The sequence below is a fragment of the Rhinolophus ferrumequinum genome, chromosome 19 (genome assembly GCF_004115265.2).
Source record: "Rhinolophus ferrumequinum isolate MPI-CBG mRhiFer1 chromosome 19, mRhiFer1_v1.p, whole genome shotgun sequence".
NCBI lineage: Eukaryota > Metazoa > Chordata > Mammalia > Chiroptera > Rhinolophidae > Rhinolophus > Rhinolophus ferrumequinum.
The window spans coordinates 3,117,499-3,134,870 of NC_046302.1; the positions used below are offsets into that span (position 1 = coordinate 3,117,499).

The 17,372-nt window shown below is 49.7% G+C and overlaps 2 protein-coding genes across 3 annotated transcripts in view; one reads left to right on the forward strand and one right to left on the reverse strand.

Moving 5' to 3' along the window:
* Window positions 1-7,729, reverse strand: part of CHST13 (carbohydrate sulfotransferase 13) — a 45,524-nt gene extending 37,795 nt beyond the window's left edge. The window contains exon 1 of one of the 2 annotated variants that reach the window (XM_033135557.1): window positions 7,543-7,729. Coding sequence is in view for 1 of the 2 variants with exons in the window: in XM_033135556.1 (XP_032991447.1) it covers window positions 7,354-7,450 (97 nt within the window). In the remaining variant the exon portion in view is untranslated. The other variant, XM_033135556.1, reaches the window with a different exon arrangement.
* A 7,688-nt stretch (window positions 7,730-15,417) lies between these two features.
* The window catches only part of UROC1 (urocanate hydratase 1), a 40,564-nt gene continuing 38,609 nt past the window's right edge, over window positions 15,418-17,372 (forward strand). Inside the window, exon 1 of the mRNA XM_033087391.1 lies at window positions 15,418-15,626. Within this exon, the coding sequence (XP_032943282.1) occupies window positions 15,501-15,626 (126 nt within the window). The 5' untranslated portion in view covers window positions 15,418-15,500. The remainder of the gene's footprint in view (window positions 15,627-17,372) is intronic.

Consider the following 17,372-nt stretch of genomic DNA (forward strand, 5'->3'; position numbering starts at 1 on the left):
GAACAGCACTTCTCACAGCTCTGAGGCGAGGTGGGGGCGGGAGGGGAGCAGGAGGGCTTGCTACCATTTTGCAGATGGAAAGTAGAATCTCCAAGCAGTGTTACCTTTGGCCTGAGGTCACCCAGTGAGGAGCTCCTCTCAGGGTCACGGCTGGGGATTGAAGGGCTGGTGCCCACTAGGGATTGTGGGAGGAGGAACCCCAATTGACAAAGAAACCATCTCTACTCCAAGGTCCCACAACTTGGAGCCTTCCAGAAACACCAGCGCTTGTGTAAGGCCTGTCATTTCCTGCGTAGACCACAGCCTGCAGGAGAGTTGGTCCCATACCAGACTCCAGGGGCCAGTGGGTGGAGGGCAGGAAGGAGTGGGCACCAGAGAGAGGCCCAGAGTAGCTGTGGCCAGTGATTACAGGGCTGGGCCACCCCACCCAGCCCTACCACACAGATCAGAGGAACCCAAGTCCAGTGGGATGGGCTGCACTTGGGTTCTTCTGGCAGGTGGCCATGGAGGGGCACAGATGGGTCCAGGGAGTCAGAAGGGAATGCTCTGAAGATATCTAGGTCCAGCCCCCGATTCTGGACAGCTGGAGGCTGCGGCTTTAGGATAGGGCCTCCCTGAGGCCTCTCCCAACCTCCACTGCCATCACCCCAAGCCCCACTTGGCCTCTTCATCTGCCCCCCAGCCCTCCCACTGGGCTCCAGGTCCCAAGCCCCCTGCCCACAGCACTGTGAAGCAGGCAGGCCAGGGAGAGCCAGGCAGGCAGGCCCCAGTCTCGTGGTCAGGGAGGGGCCCAGGCCTGAGCTGAAGAACTTGGCCAGCCCAGAGCAGCCACAGGCAAAACCGCATGGGGGTTCTGTTTTGAACAAGGCAAAAAATAGCAGGAGGTTATGGAGAGAGGGAGAGAGATGAGGAAGAGGGCCATAAGAGAGGGTAGGGGGGACTAGGGTGCCAAAGACAGAGAGACAGAGAGCTATCCATAATGACAGGGACAGAGGTTGGGAGAAGGAGAAACAGAATCAGAGACAACAGCAGTGAAACAACAGGACTTTTGAAATAGCTCAAAGCAACCAGCTGGGTTGAAGGGAAGGGAAGCAATAGGGAATGAGCTGCCCAGCAATCTGGAAGAGCCAGGAGCCCGTGCCCATGGGGCTCCAGGCCATAGACACCATGCAGCCCAGACTTATGGGCGGGCTGTGGTCCCAGCTCAGTGGGCTAGCATGAGGACCAATCTAACACTCTTCGGTGCCCACTCCATGTGGGCACCTAGGAAGCTCCTAGGAGAGCGTGGCAGTCAGCAAGGGAGGCTGGGTTTGGTCGAGTTGGGCAAGTTAGGCAGGAATCACCTGGGGCAGAGGCAGGCCCATGAATTCCAGGCAGGTGGGCACTGTGCTCAGTGATTTGTACGCATTGATGCTTTCTTCTATTGCGTAGAAACAACCATTATTATCCCCATTTGACAGATGGGGAAGCTGAGGATCAGAGAGGCAAAGAAACATGACTGAGGCCTCAAAGCAAGGACCAGAAACAGGATTTGACCCCAGGCCACAGCACGTGTGCATCCTTAATGAAGGCCATGACATTCTGCCTCTCAGGCACCCACTCTGCCCTGCACACAACCCATCCTCACAGCACCCACAGGCTGGTGGGTTAAACACCATACAGAGCAACCTGACAAATTGTCCTTGCATGCCCACCCACAAAGGCTTAGCCGCCCCTCGCAGGGGGTTAGGGTACAAGTAGTCGCATGGGCTATTTGCGGCTTCACCATTTTGGAGGAAACGCTGATGAGCCTTAGTCCAGTAAGCTAAGATTACGACACAGTTTCTGGTTAATAAGTTCTAGCTGGGCTAGTTGTGCAAGACCAGACAGGCAGGAGCCCTGGGCCTTGCTGCCACAGTCTGCCCTAGCCCAACCAGTCCCCCTGGTATCCTAGGCCTCTGAGGTGACCTGTGTGCCATTGGGTCAGGGACATTCCCTGTGGTGATCAGGCTGAGGGAAAAACACATTGACAAGCCCTTCACGAGTAAAGAACAATTTTTTTTTTTTTTTGAGAGACAGACAAATAGAGATTGCTCCACTTGTATTTAAAATACAAACTCCATGCTGAACTCCATAAACCATGTAGAATGGAGGCCTATCTGACCAGATCATTCTTGGGTATAGTCACGTCAGCTCTGCCTCCAAAGCCATCAGGGAGACCCCCCACTTCTGCTTCCTCCACAGTAGCCAGCCCAGGGCAAGCCCCATCTACTCTGCCTGGAACAATCACGGGAGTCTCCTCACCTGGCATCCTATTTCCACTCACACCATCTTGGTGATCTTAAAACCTACATGGCTTCCCGCTGGCTAACAGTAAATTCCAGTTCCTTCCCAGGGCCTCTCCAGACGCATCTCCCACGCGTTCCAGCTCAATTGCTCAGTTGCAGCCATACTAAAATATTAGGTGCATTCTCACCTCAGAGCCTTGGCACTAACTGTTCCTTCTGCCTGGGATTCTCCTCCAGGAAACTTAGAGTTTAGGGCACATACTTCTTGTTGTTCAGAGCTGAACTCAAATGTCCCCTCCACAGCAGAATTTTCCCCACTCTCCTTTTAATGTATTCATGGCACTTATGACTGCCTAAATAATCTGACTTGTATGTGGAATGATGTCTGGCTGCCCTTCTGGCAGGTCAGCTCTGTAAGGAAGGGGAATGTCTTGTTTCCTTATAACCCCTGTACCTCATCTAGTGTCAATAAACATTTATTTAAAGACTGATGGCCCCTCATGGCTACAGGGAGAGCACCTAGCCTGCCATTCAAGGCCACTATGACTGGGCCTTAATACGTACCTTTCTGGCTTCCACCCTACCACTCTCTCTCATGAACCCTGAGCTCTACCCATAGCACATCCCTTAACACACCAGGCCATTTCACTCCTCCGTACTTTTGTCTGTGCCATTCTCTCTGCCCCAAATTCCCTTTCTTCATTTTCCCACCTGGCAAACTCCTATGCAGCCTTAAAAGCCCAACCCAATTATCCCTTCCCTATAGAGTGGAAAGTATAAGGATTCAGGATTTAGACTAGGATTTACACTGGCCCCACACTTCCTAGCTGGGTGACCTTGAGCAAAGCACTTCATTTTTTCTGATCTTAGTTTCTTCCTCTGCAAAATGGGATTACCATATCCCACTGTGGTTAGCCATCCATCTTTCTGGCCTTCCTTTTCTCATAGTACTCTCTGGAGGCCTACAAGGTACCTCTGAGCTCCGGACACTCTGGCAGTACCAGGGAATGGACAGCAGGAGGGTGAACATCTATTGATTCGGCTGCCAGCAGCCTCTCCCCTTCCTTTTGCTAGCCTACCTATTTCCCTCCAGGAGCAAATCTGCTTACCCTTGGTTCATGTGGTTTTAATAGGCTGTCCTCCTCCCTTTCTGCCACAGTAATTGTCTCAGCAGTGGGCATCATGTGACCCGTCCAGGCCAGTGAGACATGGTTTGAAACCCTGGATCCATCCATGCCTTGAAGGCAGCCTCATCTGGCTTAAGTGAGTCTGAGTTGGGTTGTTCTCACAGACACTGTCCTCTGGGTGGCTCCCAGTCTCTGAGTTTTCTCTTACTGAGAGGCAACCAGGGGCCAGGACTGGGGAAGGAGTCAGGGCGTAGAGGAGTGCCCTGGGAGAACTCTGAACAAGCACTCGGAGGAGAACCTACGAGCTGGAGCCCTACAGGGGCTGAGAGGGAGGCAGAGGACACAGGGCGGCAGCCAGAGGGAAGCTGCCTGCCCAGGCCTCTGGCTGCCCCCAAACATCCCCTGATGTCCGCACTGCGGGGCTGCTGCTGAGTGCTCAAGGGGCCCTTCACAGCCTCAAAGCCAGGTCTCAGTCCTTACCCACCCTCCTCAGCTCTGGCACCTTGGCTCCCAGGAATCACTGGGCATTTCTGCATTTAATCATTATAAATATTGGATGCCTCCAGAGCCATGATGCTGCGTGACTGCTGGGGGCCGTGACCACCATGGACCCTGTGCTCAGTCTGCAATTGTCAAGACAGACTGGGTCCCCAGGTGCCATGGTGCCACAGAGGTTAGGAGGATGAAGAGGGAGGGGGGTTAGAAGAGAGGCCAGGGTCCCCACCTGAGGTTCCTGGGTCCCTCCCCCTGGAGACTCTTCAGGAAGGACGATGGGGGAGAAGGTCTCTGTTAACACACACCACCCTTGGACTTCAGAGAGGAAGTGCTGGACTCTAAGAGAAAGGACTGCAATCCAGCAATTCAGCCCAGGTGAAGAAGGGGAAGGCAGCAATCCAGCCCAGGAGGTGGTGGGCTCTCGTAGGAATAAGTTGTCTCCTCCCTCACAACCTCCTTCCACACCCTCCCTTCTCCGTCCCCAAACCCAAGGTCCCCTGGAAGTGGACAGAGGCTCAGCCTGGTTTGAGAGAAACACCCATAACTTCCACCATGAGGAAGAATGCTCAAGCCCTGAGAAGCTAGGAAGGGGATAGTTAGAATGGGGTGCAGTGGGGTGGCAGTGGGCTCCAGCACCCCCCAGAAGGCCCTGTGGACCAGCTGGTGGGGGATCTTATGTAGCAGCATGGTGGTGCTTCCTGCGTGTGCGTTGAGGGCAGGTGATGCAGACTGCAGATGGGGTTTTTAATATGAAAATTGTAAGCTCTGTGAGAGCAGGAACATTACAAAGCTTTGCTTCCAGCCCTAGACAGAGGCCTGGCATGAGCAGGAACCCAGCAAATATGTGGACAGAAGCACAGTCACAAAGGGTCCAAGGGGGCAGAGGTGACAGTGGAGCTGCCACAGGGACCCTGAAGGCGAGGATGGGGTGCAGCAGTGTCCTTGGCAACTGTCCCACCTTTCCTTGACAGACCCTCATCCCCAGGACCCTGGGTACGAGGGCAGCATTGATGGTGGAGTACTGGGGGGCTGAGGGGTACTGGGGTAGGCTGCTCCAGACCTCCCCCACACAGAGGGGCAGCAGAAGACCCAAGCCTGAGCTGGCAGCCCTTTAGGAGTCCTGTGCCCAACTTGTGGCAACACCTTTCAGTTTGGAGAAGGAGGGACAGTGCCAGACCTGCCTGCAAGGAATAAGAGGCTGAAATGCCTCCTTAGTGCTGGCCCTTAGAGATCACAAACCACATCCTTCACCCACTTCCAACTTGGGCCACATTGCAGGGCCACACTCAGAGATGCTAAAGGCCCTATTGAGGCCATTTCCAAAGGCCCTGGATGCAGGATCCACCTCCAGCAGGGAAGGCCTTTCCACCCAGCTGTCTCATCTCCCAGTCTGCACTGGCCCACAGCCCTCCATTAGCTGACCCTCACTGGCTTCTGAGCTCATGGCTTTAGCTCTTGACTTGGAAAGGAGAGGAGCCAGCAGGGTAGCTTGGATAGGTTGGTTTGATTAACCCTTGCTTATCCAAGGTCACCCTGGGCAAAGGTGGGAAGGGGGTTGTGAGCCATCCTCTCTAACACCAGCTCTCCCAGAAGAGGGAGGAAGGTCAGAAGGAACAAAGCACAGAAGACCAGTACCTTGGTTTTTCTCTTCTCTCAAACTTGGGTAGAGGAGGGGGCAGGAGACATGTGTCCAGGTAGTGGAGACACATACACCCTCTTAGACATGAAGACAGACACTCACCTCACAGGCAGTCACCCAAACACACCCACTCCTCCACTGACACTCCCCAGACACATACCCCACATCTGGCATTCTCTCTCACCCCACACCAGGGGCTGTGTGGTTGAGCCCTAGGTGCTGGGAGCCACTGTGGTCTGCCCTGTCCCAGTTCCTGGGTAGACATTTGTCTACAAATGACCATGTGGACAGAGACTGTCATGTCCACAGGCACCAGAACCACAGCCTGCACTGTGCCAGGGGACACTCCACTCAGCTGAGATAAGGGAGCACCGGCCATGAAGCAAGAGCACCACTCCCAGATGGCCAGCCAGCTCACGAAGGTGGGCATGGAAAGAGTGACAGCAGCTTCCTCTCTTGGGCTTGGGGAGACGCACAGGTCTGGCCTGCTGTGTCTAGACACCGAGGGAATGGTGTGAGTGGAAGGGTGACCTGGTGAGTACTAAAGAGGCCTCTCCAAACCCTGGCCTCCAGTCCAGAGGCAGTCAGGGAGGTTTGAGGGAAAGCAGGAGAAGGAAGACACCCTCACCTCAGGATGGAAGGAGCACAGCACCACCCCTAATCAGGACAGTGCCATGATAAAGAGGCTAGGGGCCAGGCACTTTTTGTATGTTATCTCATTCGCATTGCCAGAAGCCCAGTAAGGAAGAACTTGAGCACCCCATTTTACAGACCAGGAATACTGAGGCCCTGAGAGGGGTGGGAATAAGTCACCCAGGAGGTAAGACTATGGAATGACCTTATCCACTACCATCCTAGATCCAGCCAGATGCCTCCCTCCCTGAGTAAGTGCGGCCCTGAAAGTCTCCTCAGCCACATCTCTTGGGCCACCCCAAACCCACTGCCCCGTGGTCCCTGTCCATCCCTGGGGTGAGGTTACTCCCTGGGACCCAAGGAGTGACTCCAAGGATTCGCACAGAGCCCACACAGTGTGGGGAGAATGCAGAACCGCCCCACGCCCCACCCCCCAACACACACACTCACATCAGGAAAGGCAAACAGAGCCAGAGGTCAGAGGAACAGGCCAATGGCTGGGCACCTCAAGTGGCAGGCAGACTATGCAGCCAGTACATTAGCCATCACACCCATCCCTCCACCTCTCTGGCCTCAGTTTCCTCCTTCATGAAATGGGTTGGTGGGAAGCTTTGAGAAGATGACATGAGTGAAGTCTCGGCACATGCCTGGCCTGGGGCAGGTACTCCGCACTGCAGAGTCCTGACTGGCTGTCTCAGTTTCCCCAACCAGACTATGAGGTAGATGCAAAGGGTCCCCAAGTCCTTGCTGGTGTGAACTGCAGGCAGGGCAAGGCGCTCCAGGCAGCAGTGCCAAGCAGCCCTGAGGGACCAATTTTTTTTTTAACGCAGAAACGTCAAGCTTTCACTGACTCATGTACCGCTCACCTGATGGGGGCTTCTGGCTCTAAGGGGGATGGGGCTAGATAAAGGAGGCTGCCTTCAGGGGTGGAGCAAACGCTCTCCACTACCCACCACTGACCTGGATCCTCAGCCACAGGCTGAGGCCCGAACAGTCCCCACTCCCGAGCTTGGGAGACCAACTCTCTCGTGGGGCAAGACCGTTCGGGAGGCTGTGCCACGGGCAAGGCGGCTAGAGCTTTTCTAGGCACACCCATCCCTATGCCCCAGCCCGGGTGCAGACGGCAGCTGCTCCTCCCCCAACGAGGGGTCCGGCCATGGATGCGGCGGCCCCCGACCCAACGGGCACTCACCCGGGAGCAGAGCGCGGGGCACGGGCCAAAGAAGAAGGAGCACGGCGCCCAGACACGCGGCCGCCAGCGCGCGCCGCCGCCAGCATAGCCTCCCCATACTGTGCCCGCGCGCAGGGCTTGCAGTCCCGGTGTCCCGCGAGGCGGTGGCGCCGGCTGGCGACCCGCCCCGGCCAGCCCTACGGCACGTACCAAGACGCGGCGGCGCGGGGGTGTGAGGTCCCTGCTCGCGGGGGACGCGGGGGCACCAGGAATGCGCGCTGGCTTCTGGGGGCTGGGGAGGTGGGCGAGAGCAGGTCGGCGGACCTCGTCCAGTCTCCACGCCCCCGACCCGACCCTACTCAGCCGGGCAGCTGTCCAAGAGGAGAAGGGTGGAGCCTGGGTGGAGGGGACCTGTTTCTGGCAAGTGACTTTGGTTTCTGTTACAGTGGCATAAAACTTCCTTCCTATTACATTTATGTATATTTTAAAGGCCTATTTAAGGAAGCACATCAAGTAAATAATAGTTCTTCTGGTTTAAAGATATGGCTCCAAATGGTAATGACAGGTCTCAAACGGCAGAATGGTGGGAAACTCAGCTCTCAGAGTTAGCCAGAAGCTCCTTATTATGGCTTTCCAGGCAACCTGGACAGAGAGCCTTGGGGAGGGTCTAGGTCACCCCACGTGACTGGCTGTAGTCAGGGCTGCTGCTGCTCTGGACTCAGGACCCAGGGATTCCAGTTCAACCACACCCCCGGGAACCCCAAATCTCATCTACACCTGCATTCCTGAGCTCCCCCGAGACAGATATTTTTTCTAAGGACATCTAGACCCTTGTGTCCTTAGGGTAGGAGTCTTGTCCTCTTGGGCTGCCACCTGGTGGCCAACATTGAGAACAACATCTCAGCACATCCCTGTCCAGAAAAGTCCCTTGAGACTCCTTCCTTGAAGGCCCATGGGGTGGCCGGTAGGAGGGTAAATGTGCCCTGCCAGAGGCCCAGAGCCTCAGTAGCTTGCCTGGAAAGATGCCCTTTGCAGCCCCTGTCTTCTCACAGGGTTTCATGCGTGCATTCATTCTTTCATTCATTTAACAGCTACCCACTCTGTGCTGAGGCTCCAGGGGAGAGAACAAGACAGATACGCTCTCTGCCCTCCTGGAGTTTTTATTATAGATGAAGGAGGGCATAGGAAGTAGAAATAAATATGACAGGTAGTAAATGGTGCTGCAAAAGGAAATAAAGCAGAATAAAGGGATAGGAAATGTGTATATTGCACACATGAGGATGGTAGGGGCAGGCCTCAAGGAGGAGGTGACTTTGAGCAGAGATATGAATCAGATCAGGAAGACCATGCGGGTATGGAGCAGGGAGGATGAGCTTTCCAGGCAGAGAAATGGCCCCTGTGGAGGTCCTGAGGCAGTATCCAGTTGCTGTTGTTAAGTAATAAACTCCCCTAAAATTGAACAACTTAAAACAACCATTTAAATTTTGCTCACAGTTTTGTGGGTCAGGAATTGGGGAAGGGAATCAGTTGGGTGCTTCCCAATGGGGGTCTCATGCTGCTGTGTCGAATGGCAGCTGGGACTGATCATTTGGAGGCTGGCCTAGGCTGGCTTTCCCTGAGGGCTCCCTCTCACACTGGAGTTCAGTGGGCCATGCACTTGAGCAGCCTGGAGTCCTGGGTACCTACCTGAGTTTGCCTTGCAGTGCCTGCCTGACTTTCTTTCCTCCTTATTAGTTTTAAGATGTTATTTATTTGGTTTATCCAAGAAGCAAAATTTAAAAAACACCAGTTTTTTTTCAATTGAGGTGATATTTACATAACACAAAATTAATCTTTTTTTTAAATTTATTGGGGTGACAATTGTTAGTAAAATTACATAGATTTCAGGTGTACAATTCTGTATTACATCATCTATAAATCCCATTGTGTGTTCACCACCCGGAGTCAGTTCTCTTTCCATCACCATATATTTGATCCCCTTTACCCTCATCTCCCACCCCCCACACCCTTTACCCTCTGGTAACCACTAAACTATTGTCTGTGTCTATGAGTTTTTCTTTCTCATTTGTTCGTCTTGTTCTTTTGTTGTTTTTGGTTTATATACCACATATCAGTGAAATCATATGATTCTCTGCTTTTTCTATCTGACTTATTTCGCTTAGCATTATACTCTCAAGATCCATCCATGTTATCACAAATGTTCCTATATCATCTTTTCTTACCGCCGAATAGTATTCCATTGTGTATATATACCACAACTTCTTTATCCATTCATCTATCGAAGGACATTCTGGTTGTTTCCATGTCTTGGCCACCGTAAACAAAGCTGCAATGAACATTGGAGTGTTTTAATCATAAATGGATGTATCTTGTCAACTGCTTTTTCTGTATCAATTGATATAATCATATGATTTTTGTCCTTTATTTCGTTTATGCGATGTATCACATTGATGGATTTGAGGATGTTGAACCATCCTTGTGCCCCGGGGATGAACCCCACTTGGTTGTGATGAATAATCTTTTTAATGCATTGTTGTATTCGATTTGCTAGAATTTTGTTCAGGATTTTTGCATCTGTATTCATCAGACATATTGGTCTGTAGTTTTCTTTTTTTGTGTTTTCCTTACCAGGTTTTGGTATCAGGATAATGTTGGCCTCATAAAATGAGTTGGGGAGTACTGTCTCTTCTTCAATTTTTTGGAAGAGTTCGAGCAGGATTGGTATTAGATCCTCTTTGAAGGTTTGGTAGAATTCACTAGTGAAGCCATCTGGTCCCTGACTTTTGCTTTTGGGAAGGTTTTGGATGACTGATTCAATTTCGTTACTGGTGATCAGTCTGTTTAGATTTTCCAGTTCTTCATGGTTCAGACTAGGAAGGCTATATGTTCCTAAGAACTTGACCATTTCTTCTAGGTTATTGAATTTGGTGGCATATAGTCCTTCATAGTATTCTTGGATGATCCTTTGTATTTCTGTGGTGTCCATGATAACTTCCCCTTTTTCATTTCTGATTTTGTTAATTAGTGTCTTCTCTCTTTTTATCTTAGTGAGTCTAGCCAAGGGTTTGTCAATTTTGTTTGTAATCTTTTCAAAGAACCAGCTCTTTGTCACATTAATTTTTTCTATCGTCTTTTTGTTCTCTATTTCATTTAGCTCTGCTCTGATTTTTGTTATTTCCTTTCTTCTGTTGACCTTGGGTTTCATTTGTTCTTCTTTTCCTAGTTCTTTAGGGTGTAACGTGAGGTTATTTATTTGGGATTTTTCTTGTTTCTTGAGATAGACCTGTAATGATATAAGTCTCACTCTTAAAACTGCCTTCGCTGCATCCCAAAAATTTTGGTAGGATATATTTTTATTGTCATTTGTTTCTATGTATCTTTTGATCTCTCCTCTAATTTCTTATTTGACCCAGTCGTTCTTTAAAAGTATGTTGTTTAATCTCCATGTATTTGTGGTTTTTCCTGCTTTCTTTTTGCAGTTGATATCCAATTTCAAAGCTTTGTGATCAGACAATATGCTTGGTATGATTTCAATCTTCTTAAATTTGCTGAGGCTGATTTTATGACCCAATATATGGTCTATCCTTGAGAATATTCCATGTACATTAGAAAAAAAATGTATAGTCTGATGTTTTACGATGAAGTGCTCTATAAATGTCAATTATGTCCATTTAATCTAATGTGTCATTTAGGGCTGCTATTTCGTTATTTATTTTCTGTTTGGATGATCTATCCATAGCTGTCAATGATGTATTTAAGTCCCCTAGTATAATTGTGTTTTGGTCAATTTCTCCCTTTAGTTCTGTTAGTAGTTGCTTGGTATATTTCGGTGCTCCCTGATTGGGGGCATAAATATTGATGACTGCTATGTCTTCTTCTTGTATAGTCCTCTTTACCACTATGAAATGTCCATCTTTGTCTCTTGTTATCTTTTTCACCCTGAAGTCTGTTTCATCTGATATCATTATGGCTATACCTGATTTTCTCTGGATACCATTTGCTTGGAGTGTCAATTTCCACCCTTTCACTTTGAGTCTATGCTTGTCCTTTTAGCTGAGATGTGTCTCTTGGAGACAGCATATGGTTGGGTTTAGTTTTTTGATCCAATGTGCTACTCTGTGCCTTTTAATTGATGAGTTCAGTCCATTTACATTTAGGGTGATTATTGATATGTGAGGATTTCCTGTCATTCTATCTTCAGTTGTCTGGTAAAGCTGTGTCTCCATAGTTTCTTTGCCTTTTTGTTGTCTATTATTTCTGTGGGGGTGTATTCTATGATGTTTCCCTCTGTTTCTTCTTTTATTACAGCATATACTTCAGTTCTGGATTTTTTTTGAGTGGTTACCTAATCCTTATATTTATGTAAAAGAAAGTTTGATATTTAGAGTATTCCATTTTCTTTAGCACGCTTACTTTCTCCATTCCCATATTCCGGTTCAGGCCTTGACTCTCCCCCTTTTTATGTTTTGGTTGCCACAAATTGTCCCTGTTGATGGTGGTCGAATAGGCTCCTTTAGTATTTCTTGTAGTGCAGGTCGTGTATTAGAAAATTCCCTCAGCTTCTGTATGTCTGTAAAGGTCTTTATTCCTCCTTCATATCTAAAGGATATCTTTGCTGGGTATATTATTCTTGGCTCATAATTTCTCTCTTTCGATAGTTTGAATATTTGGTTCCACTCCCTCCTGGCTTGTAGAGTTTCTGCTGAAAAATCTGATGATAACCTAATGGGCTTTCCTTTGTAGGTTACCGTCTTCTTTTCCCTGGCTCCCTTGAGGATTCTTTCTTTGTCGTTGATTTTAGACAGCTTCAACACAATGTGCCTTGGAGAAGGCCTGTTGGGATTGAGGTAGTTAGGTGTTCTATTTGCTTCCTGGATTCGAGGATCCAGTTCTGTCCACAAGTTTGGGAAGTTCTCATCGACAATTTGTTTGAATATACTCTCTGTTCCTTTCTCTCTTTCTTCTCCTTCTGTTATGCCCTTTATTCTTATATTGCTCTTTCTGATGGAGTGAGAAAGTTCTTGTAGAGTTCTTTCATTTCTTTTAAGTCTCAATTCTCTTTCTTCTTGCATCCATGTCATTTTCAGGTTTCTATCTTCAATGTCAGTGATTCTTTCCTCCATCTGGTCAACTCTACTACCTAAGCTGGTTATTTCATTCTTCATTTCTTCTATTGAGTTCTTAATCTCCAGAAATTCTATTCGGGTCTTTTTAAAAATTTCAATCTCTTTTGTAAAATGCTCGTGTTGTTCTTTGATTGTGTTTCTGAGTTCATTAAACTGCCTCTCTGTGTTTTCTTGCGTCTCGTTGAGTTTTTTCAGAACTGCAATCTTGAATTCTCTGTCATTTAAGTCACATATTTCCATATCTTTAAGTTCCTTTTCTGGATACTTTTCACTTTCTTTCTGAGCTGTCTTGTTGCCTTGGTTATTCATGGCAATTACTGATTTATTATTTCTCTTCCTAGATACCTACAGGAGTGGCTTCTGCAACAGGTTGATAGGAAGAGGTCTTTCTTTTGTTTTCCAGTACGTGTTGGTAGAATGTTTTATTTTCTCTCTGATTCCAGCCTTTTTTTCTCTCTCACACAGTAGTACTTAGTTTTCTCTGCACTATTCCAGCTTCTCACACAATGGGGTATTCTCTGGGAGATGGGCTTCTCCTCTGTTAATAGTTCACCTGGGTCACAGGGCGCAGTGTCCATGTGGGGATGCGGAGAGCTTTTGAAGTTCCAAAGCTCTTCCTGTACCAGATTCAGAGCCTGTAGGTTTCAGCAGTTCTGTTTACTCCTGCAGGTATCCACCCAGATAGGTGGGGCCAAGGATGGGGTGAGTTGTGAGAGGTGGCCCAGGGCAATGGCGGCAACCACCACCACCACAGCCGGTCTTGCTTCCACAGCTCCCTCCTCTTTGCCGGAACTAGTTGGGCTGGGAATCTGTGTCTGCGGTCCACAGTTCTCAGAACAGCAAATATTCTGTTCTTTTGATCTGACACTGCTACTGTTCCGCTTCTAGCACTGGGCAGGTGGGGGCAGAGCGAGCTCTGGGAGGGTCGGGAGGGGGCGGCTCGTCTGAGTGCCTAAAGCTTCCATTCTCTGTTGCAGTGAGGGCTTAAACCACCGTTTTCAGCCTTCTTCCCTCAGTCTTTGCTCCGAGGTCTCTGCCGTGAGCGTTGGGTTCAGCCGTGTTATATGCTGTCCCCTCAGCCCTGTGGGCCATAAACGGAGCCCTAGCAGTCGGAGTTCTTCCCTCTCCCGCAGCTGCGGTAGTTCCGGGATGCAGCGAGCTCAGAGCACTGAGCTAGGTCTGTGTCCTGCGCCCGCGCAGCTCTGTCTCTGCACTTCCCCCTTCCCTCCTCCCCTGCTCGCGCGATTCGCCCACCTTTAGGTGAATTCAGTAGTGGGCCTCTTCGTCTTGCCTGTCTGCTGTGCAGGGAGTCCTTTGTGGAGTTACAGTTGTTCGATTAGTTGTAAATTCCAGGGAAGATTTACAGAGGCTCACCTCACGCCGTCATTTTGATGATGTCTCCTCCAAAATTAATCATTTTAAAGTGTACTATGCTGTGGTATTTAGTACACTGACAATGTTGAAATCACCAAAGAGTTTCACAGTGAGTCTCTTTCCCTCCCCATCTCTCCCCAGTTCCTGTGTACCCAGTTCCTTGGTTTTTGGATAGCAACAGCAATTAGAAAAATAACAATATCTTATTCTTATCTGGTACTTATTCTGTGCCAGGCACTGTTTTAAGATCTTCCCATGTATTATTTAATCCTCAGATACATCCCATGAGGTAGGTACTGTTATTGCTTTTTACAGATGAGAAATCCAAGGCTAAGTAACTTACCCAAGGACACACAAGCTCGTGAGTGGTATAGCCAGGGTTTGAAACTACCAGTCTGCCATATTTAACATCTGTGAGATCATCATTCTTACAAATAGCTTGTACAATTTTTGAAAAATTAAACTATTTATTTTGGAATACTTACAGATTTACATGCAATTGTGTAAAATAATACAGAGATCCCATGTGCCCTTTCCCCCAGTGAGAACCTCTTGCAGACTATCATGCAATATCACAACCAGGACATTGGCATTGATGCAGTCCAGTCATCCATAAAATGGAACAGTGAAGCCCACAGGCCAAGAGAGGATGAAGTGAACTAGTTCACGTGGTGTGCTCAGAAGAGTGAGCACTTGGAAGGTGTTAGCTGTTTTTTTCACCTTTCTGGTTTAGGCGGGGTGTTGGGTGCTTACATAACTGATTTGTGCCTCCTGCAGCCTGAGTGGTTAATTACCACACACTTGTGTAGATTGGGATAGGGCCCAAGGTCACAGTGCTGGTCAGGAGCTGAGTTGCGTTCACACCCAGGTGTGCTGCTTTTCCAGGAACACTGGGATTCAACTGCGACTGCAGTCACTTCCTGCTGTGTGAGTGAGACCAGGGCCTCAGTTTCCTCATCCATAGCTCAGGACTAACGAGGAGCACTTTCTCTCAGAGTCATTAATAGGACTGGGGATGAGGACCATCTCTAGGCAGGCCCATCACATGGAGTTTGGGGAAGGGGTAAAACAGCATGCACTGCAATGGGAGCGGAGGAGAGTACACTTTCTTCTGGGTGGGATCCTACTGTGTTTCACATACACACACACACACACACACACACACACACACACACGGTAGGGAGAGGAGTACAAGGGGCACTGGCTGCTTTCTGCTCATATCCCTTGCTCTGTGCCAGATTCAATGTCATAGGGCTCCCCATCATTGAGACACAAACCCCAGTATTGCCTCCCTGGTGTGACGCCCCCATAAGACTGCCAGAGCAAATCCCCACAATACAGCACCTCCAGCTCCCTAATGTTATACACTAAAATCACAAATCCTCAAGTCCCACTAACAGGACAAATGAACCCCCACCTAGCTGTCTCCCCTGTATGAAGTTTGACTCTTCCCAGAACACTGCCCCCCCAAGTCAACAGTGCAGGCAGCCAGCCTAGGGGCCAGTGACCCTATGACCTACACATGGCTCCTTCTGCAGGCCCTGGACCCAATGAAGTGCTGGAGGAGGTGGCCCTGGGGCTGGAGTTTCCCTCCCAGTGAGACCTTGACTGCCCAGTTACTCCCTGGCCTCTCCACAGAGCCAGCCTCTGCCTCAGTCTCAACCAGACATGTCTAGTCTCCAGGCACTGTGCTCTGGCCTGCCCCTGAGGCCTCTCCCGGAGAACCAAGGACGCTGGGCTGGGGTGCCCCATGCTCCAGTCAGAACCCCGGGCCTCAGCCCTGCAGAGGAGCAGGTAAGAATTTGGGCCCCATTCCTGCTGGGACCCTTTGCCCTCTGTGTGGTCCCAGGTGGGTAACCCCTATTTCTTTCCGAGCTGAGGCTGGGGGTCTCAGGAACGCCCATTAGGGGTGGCAGGAGATCTGGAAACCAGATTCTATCACACCCCATATCCCTCATTTTCTCCCCAATGGCCACCCTTGGGTGTGGGATCATGATCCCTATTCACAGATGAGGACCCTGAGGCTTAAGGTCACCCAGCCAGTAAGTGGTGGTGCTGTGGCTGCCTCCAGTCCTAGGAGGATTGGGACCAGCGTGAAGTGCCCCAAATGTACAGCAGCAATATATGTACCTTCTTGGCCCAGGCTCTCACATGGCTTTGAAGTTCTACCTTGTAGTACATTAGCTCTTTGTTTTAGTTCATGGAGGCACTCTCTCCCCCCAAATCTTCCAGTGAGTTTGCAGCTGGCCACAGCCCTAGTGAGGGCATGGGGTGGGGGCGTGCTGGTGAGAGCTGGCTAGGAGACCAGGCACCCCCTCTTGATGACTGATAGCACTGCAGGCAAGTCACTGTCTGGGAGCTCAGCTTGTATCCTCTGTAAGCTGGAGATGAAAATAATTACATCACAGGGTAGTGGAGGAGACCAGATAGAATAAAGTACACGGTTATATAAATAGTTTTCTCCTTCTTTTTCTTTGCTCAAAATTACTCAAGAATTTCAGGAACAGTGTGGGGCAAGTAGAAAATACTAATAAGCACGAAGATCAAGAGAGGAACCCAACCACCCCACTTTGGATAAAGACTGCTCCCCTTTGTGGGACTGTCCCCTACACTTTCCACCAAGTGCTTCCCACAAAGTGAGAACAGGGTGCTGGGGGGCACAGGGGAATGGTGGGGGCTGGGTGCTGGGGGTGGGACACGGGGAGGAGCAGGCATTGGGGGAGGGTGGGGGCAGGACTCTCTGCTGCCCTTTGTTCAGCCTATCTGGCCCTGCTCAGCTACGTCAAAGCAGAGGTTCTTGTTTTCTCCCCCTGGGTCACCTCCCTTGCTGGGCGCCAATGCCTTGACCTTTGAAAAGAGAGCTTGAAGGACCCTGCCACATGCACATCTCAGGTGACACCCTTATGGTTATGTGCTGGTACTTGGCTTCCACTTTGTCTTGTGCTGACATGAGGGCACGGGAGCTGAGGAAAAGAGGCCACCGCAGCCAGAAAGAATAGAGGGGCTGGAGAATGAATTAATAATTAATTGTACCTGCATGCTGAAGGCTCCATAAAAATCCCTAACTAGGGGTGGGTATAGAGAGCTTCCAGGTTGCTGAACGCATGGAGGTGCTTGGGTGCAGGGTGGCAAGCTCAGAGAGAGCATGGAAGCACCCCTTTCCCAGACCTCATCCTATGTATCTTTTAGTCTGGTTGTTCATCTGTATCCTATATCATACTGCTTATTGTATAATAAGCCAGTAAATATAATGTTCCCTGAGTTCTAGTAAATTATCGAACCCGTGGAGGGGATTGTGGGAACCCCGATTGATAGTGGTTGGTCAAAAGTACAGGTGACAACCTGGAGTTGCGATTGGCATCTGAAGGAGGGGGCAGTCTTGTGGGACTCAGCCCTTAACCTGTGGGACCTGTGCTGACTCCAGATAGATAGTGTCAGAATTGAGTTGAATTGTAGGACACCCAGCTAATGTCAGAGACTTGGTCAGTGTGGGAAAACCCCACACATCTGATCACAGAAGTGTGCTGTGTGAGAACACTT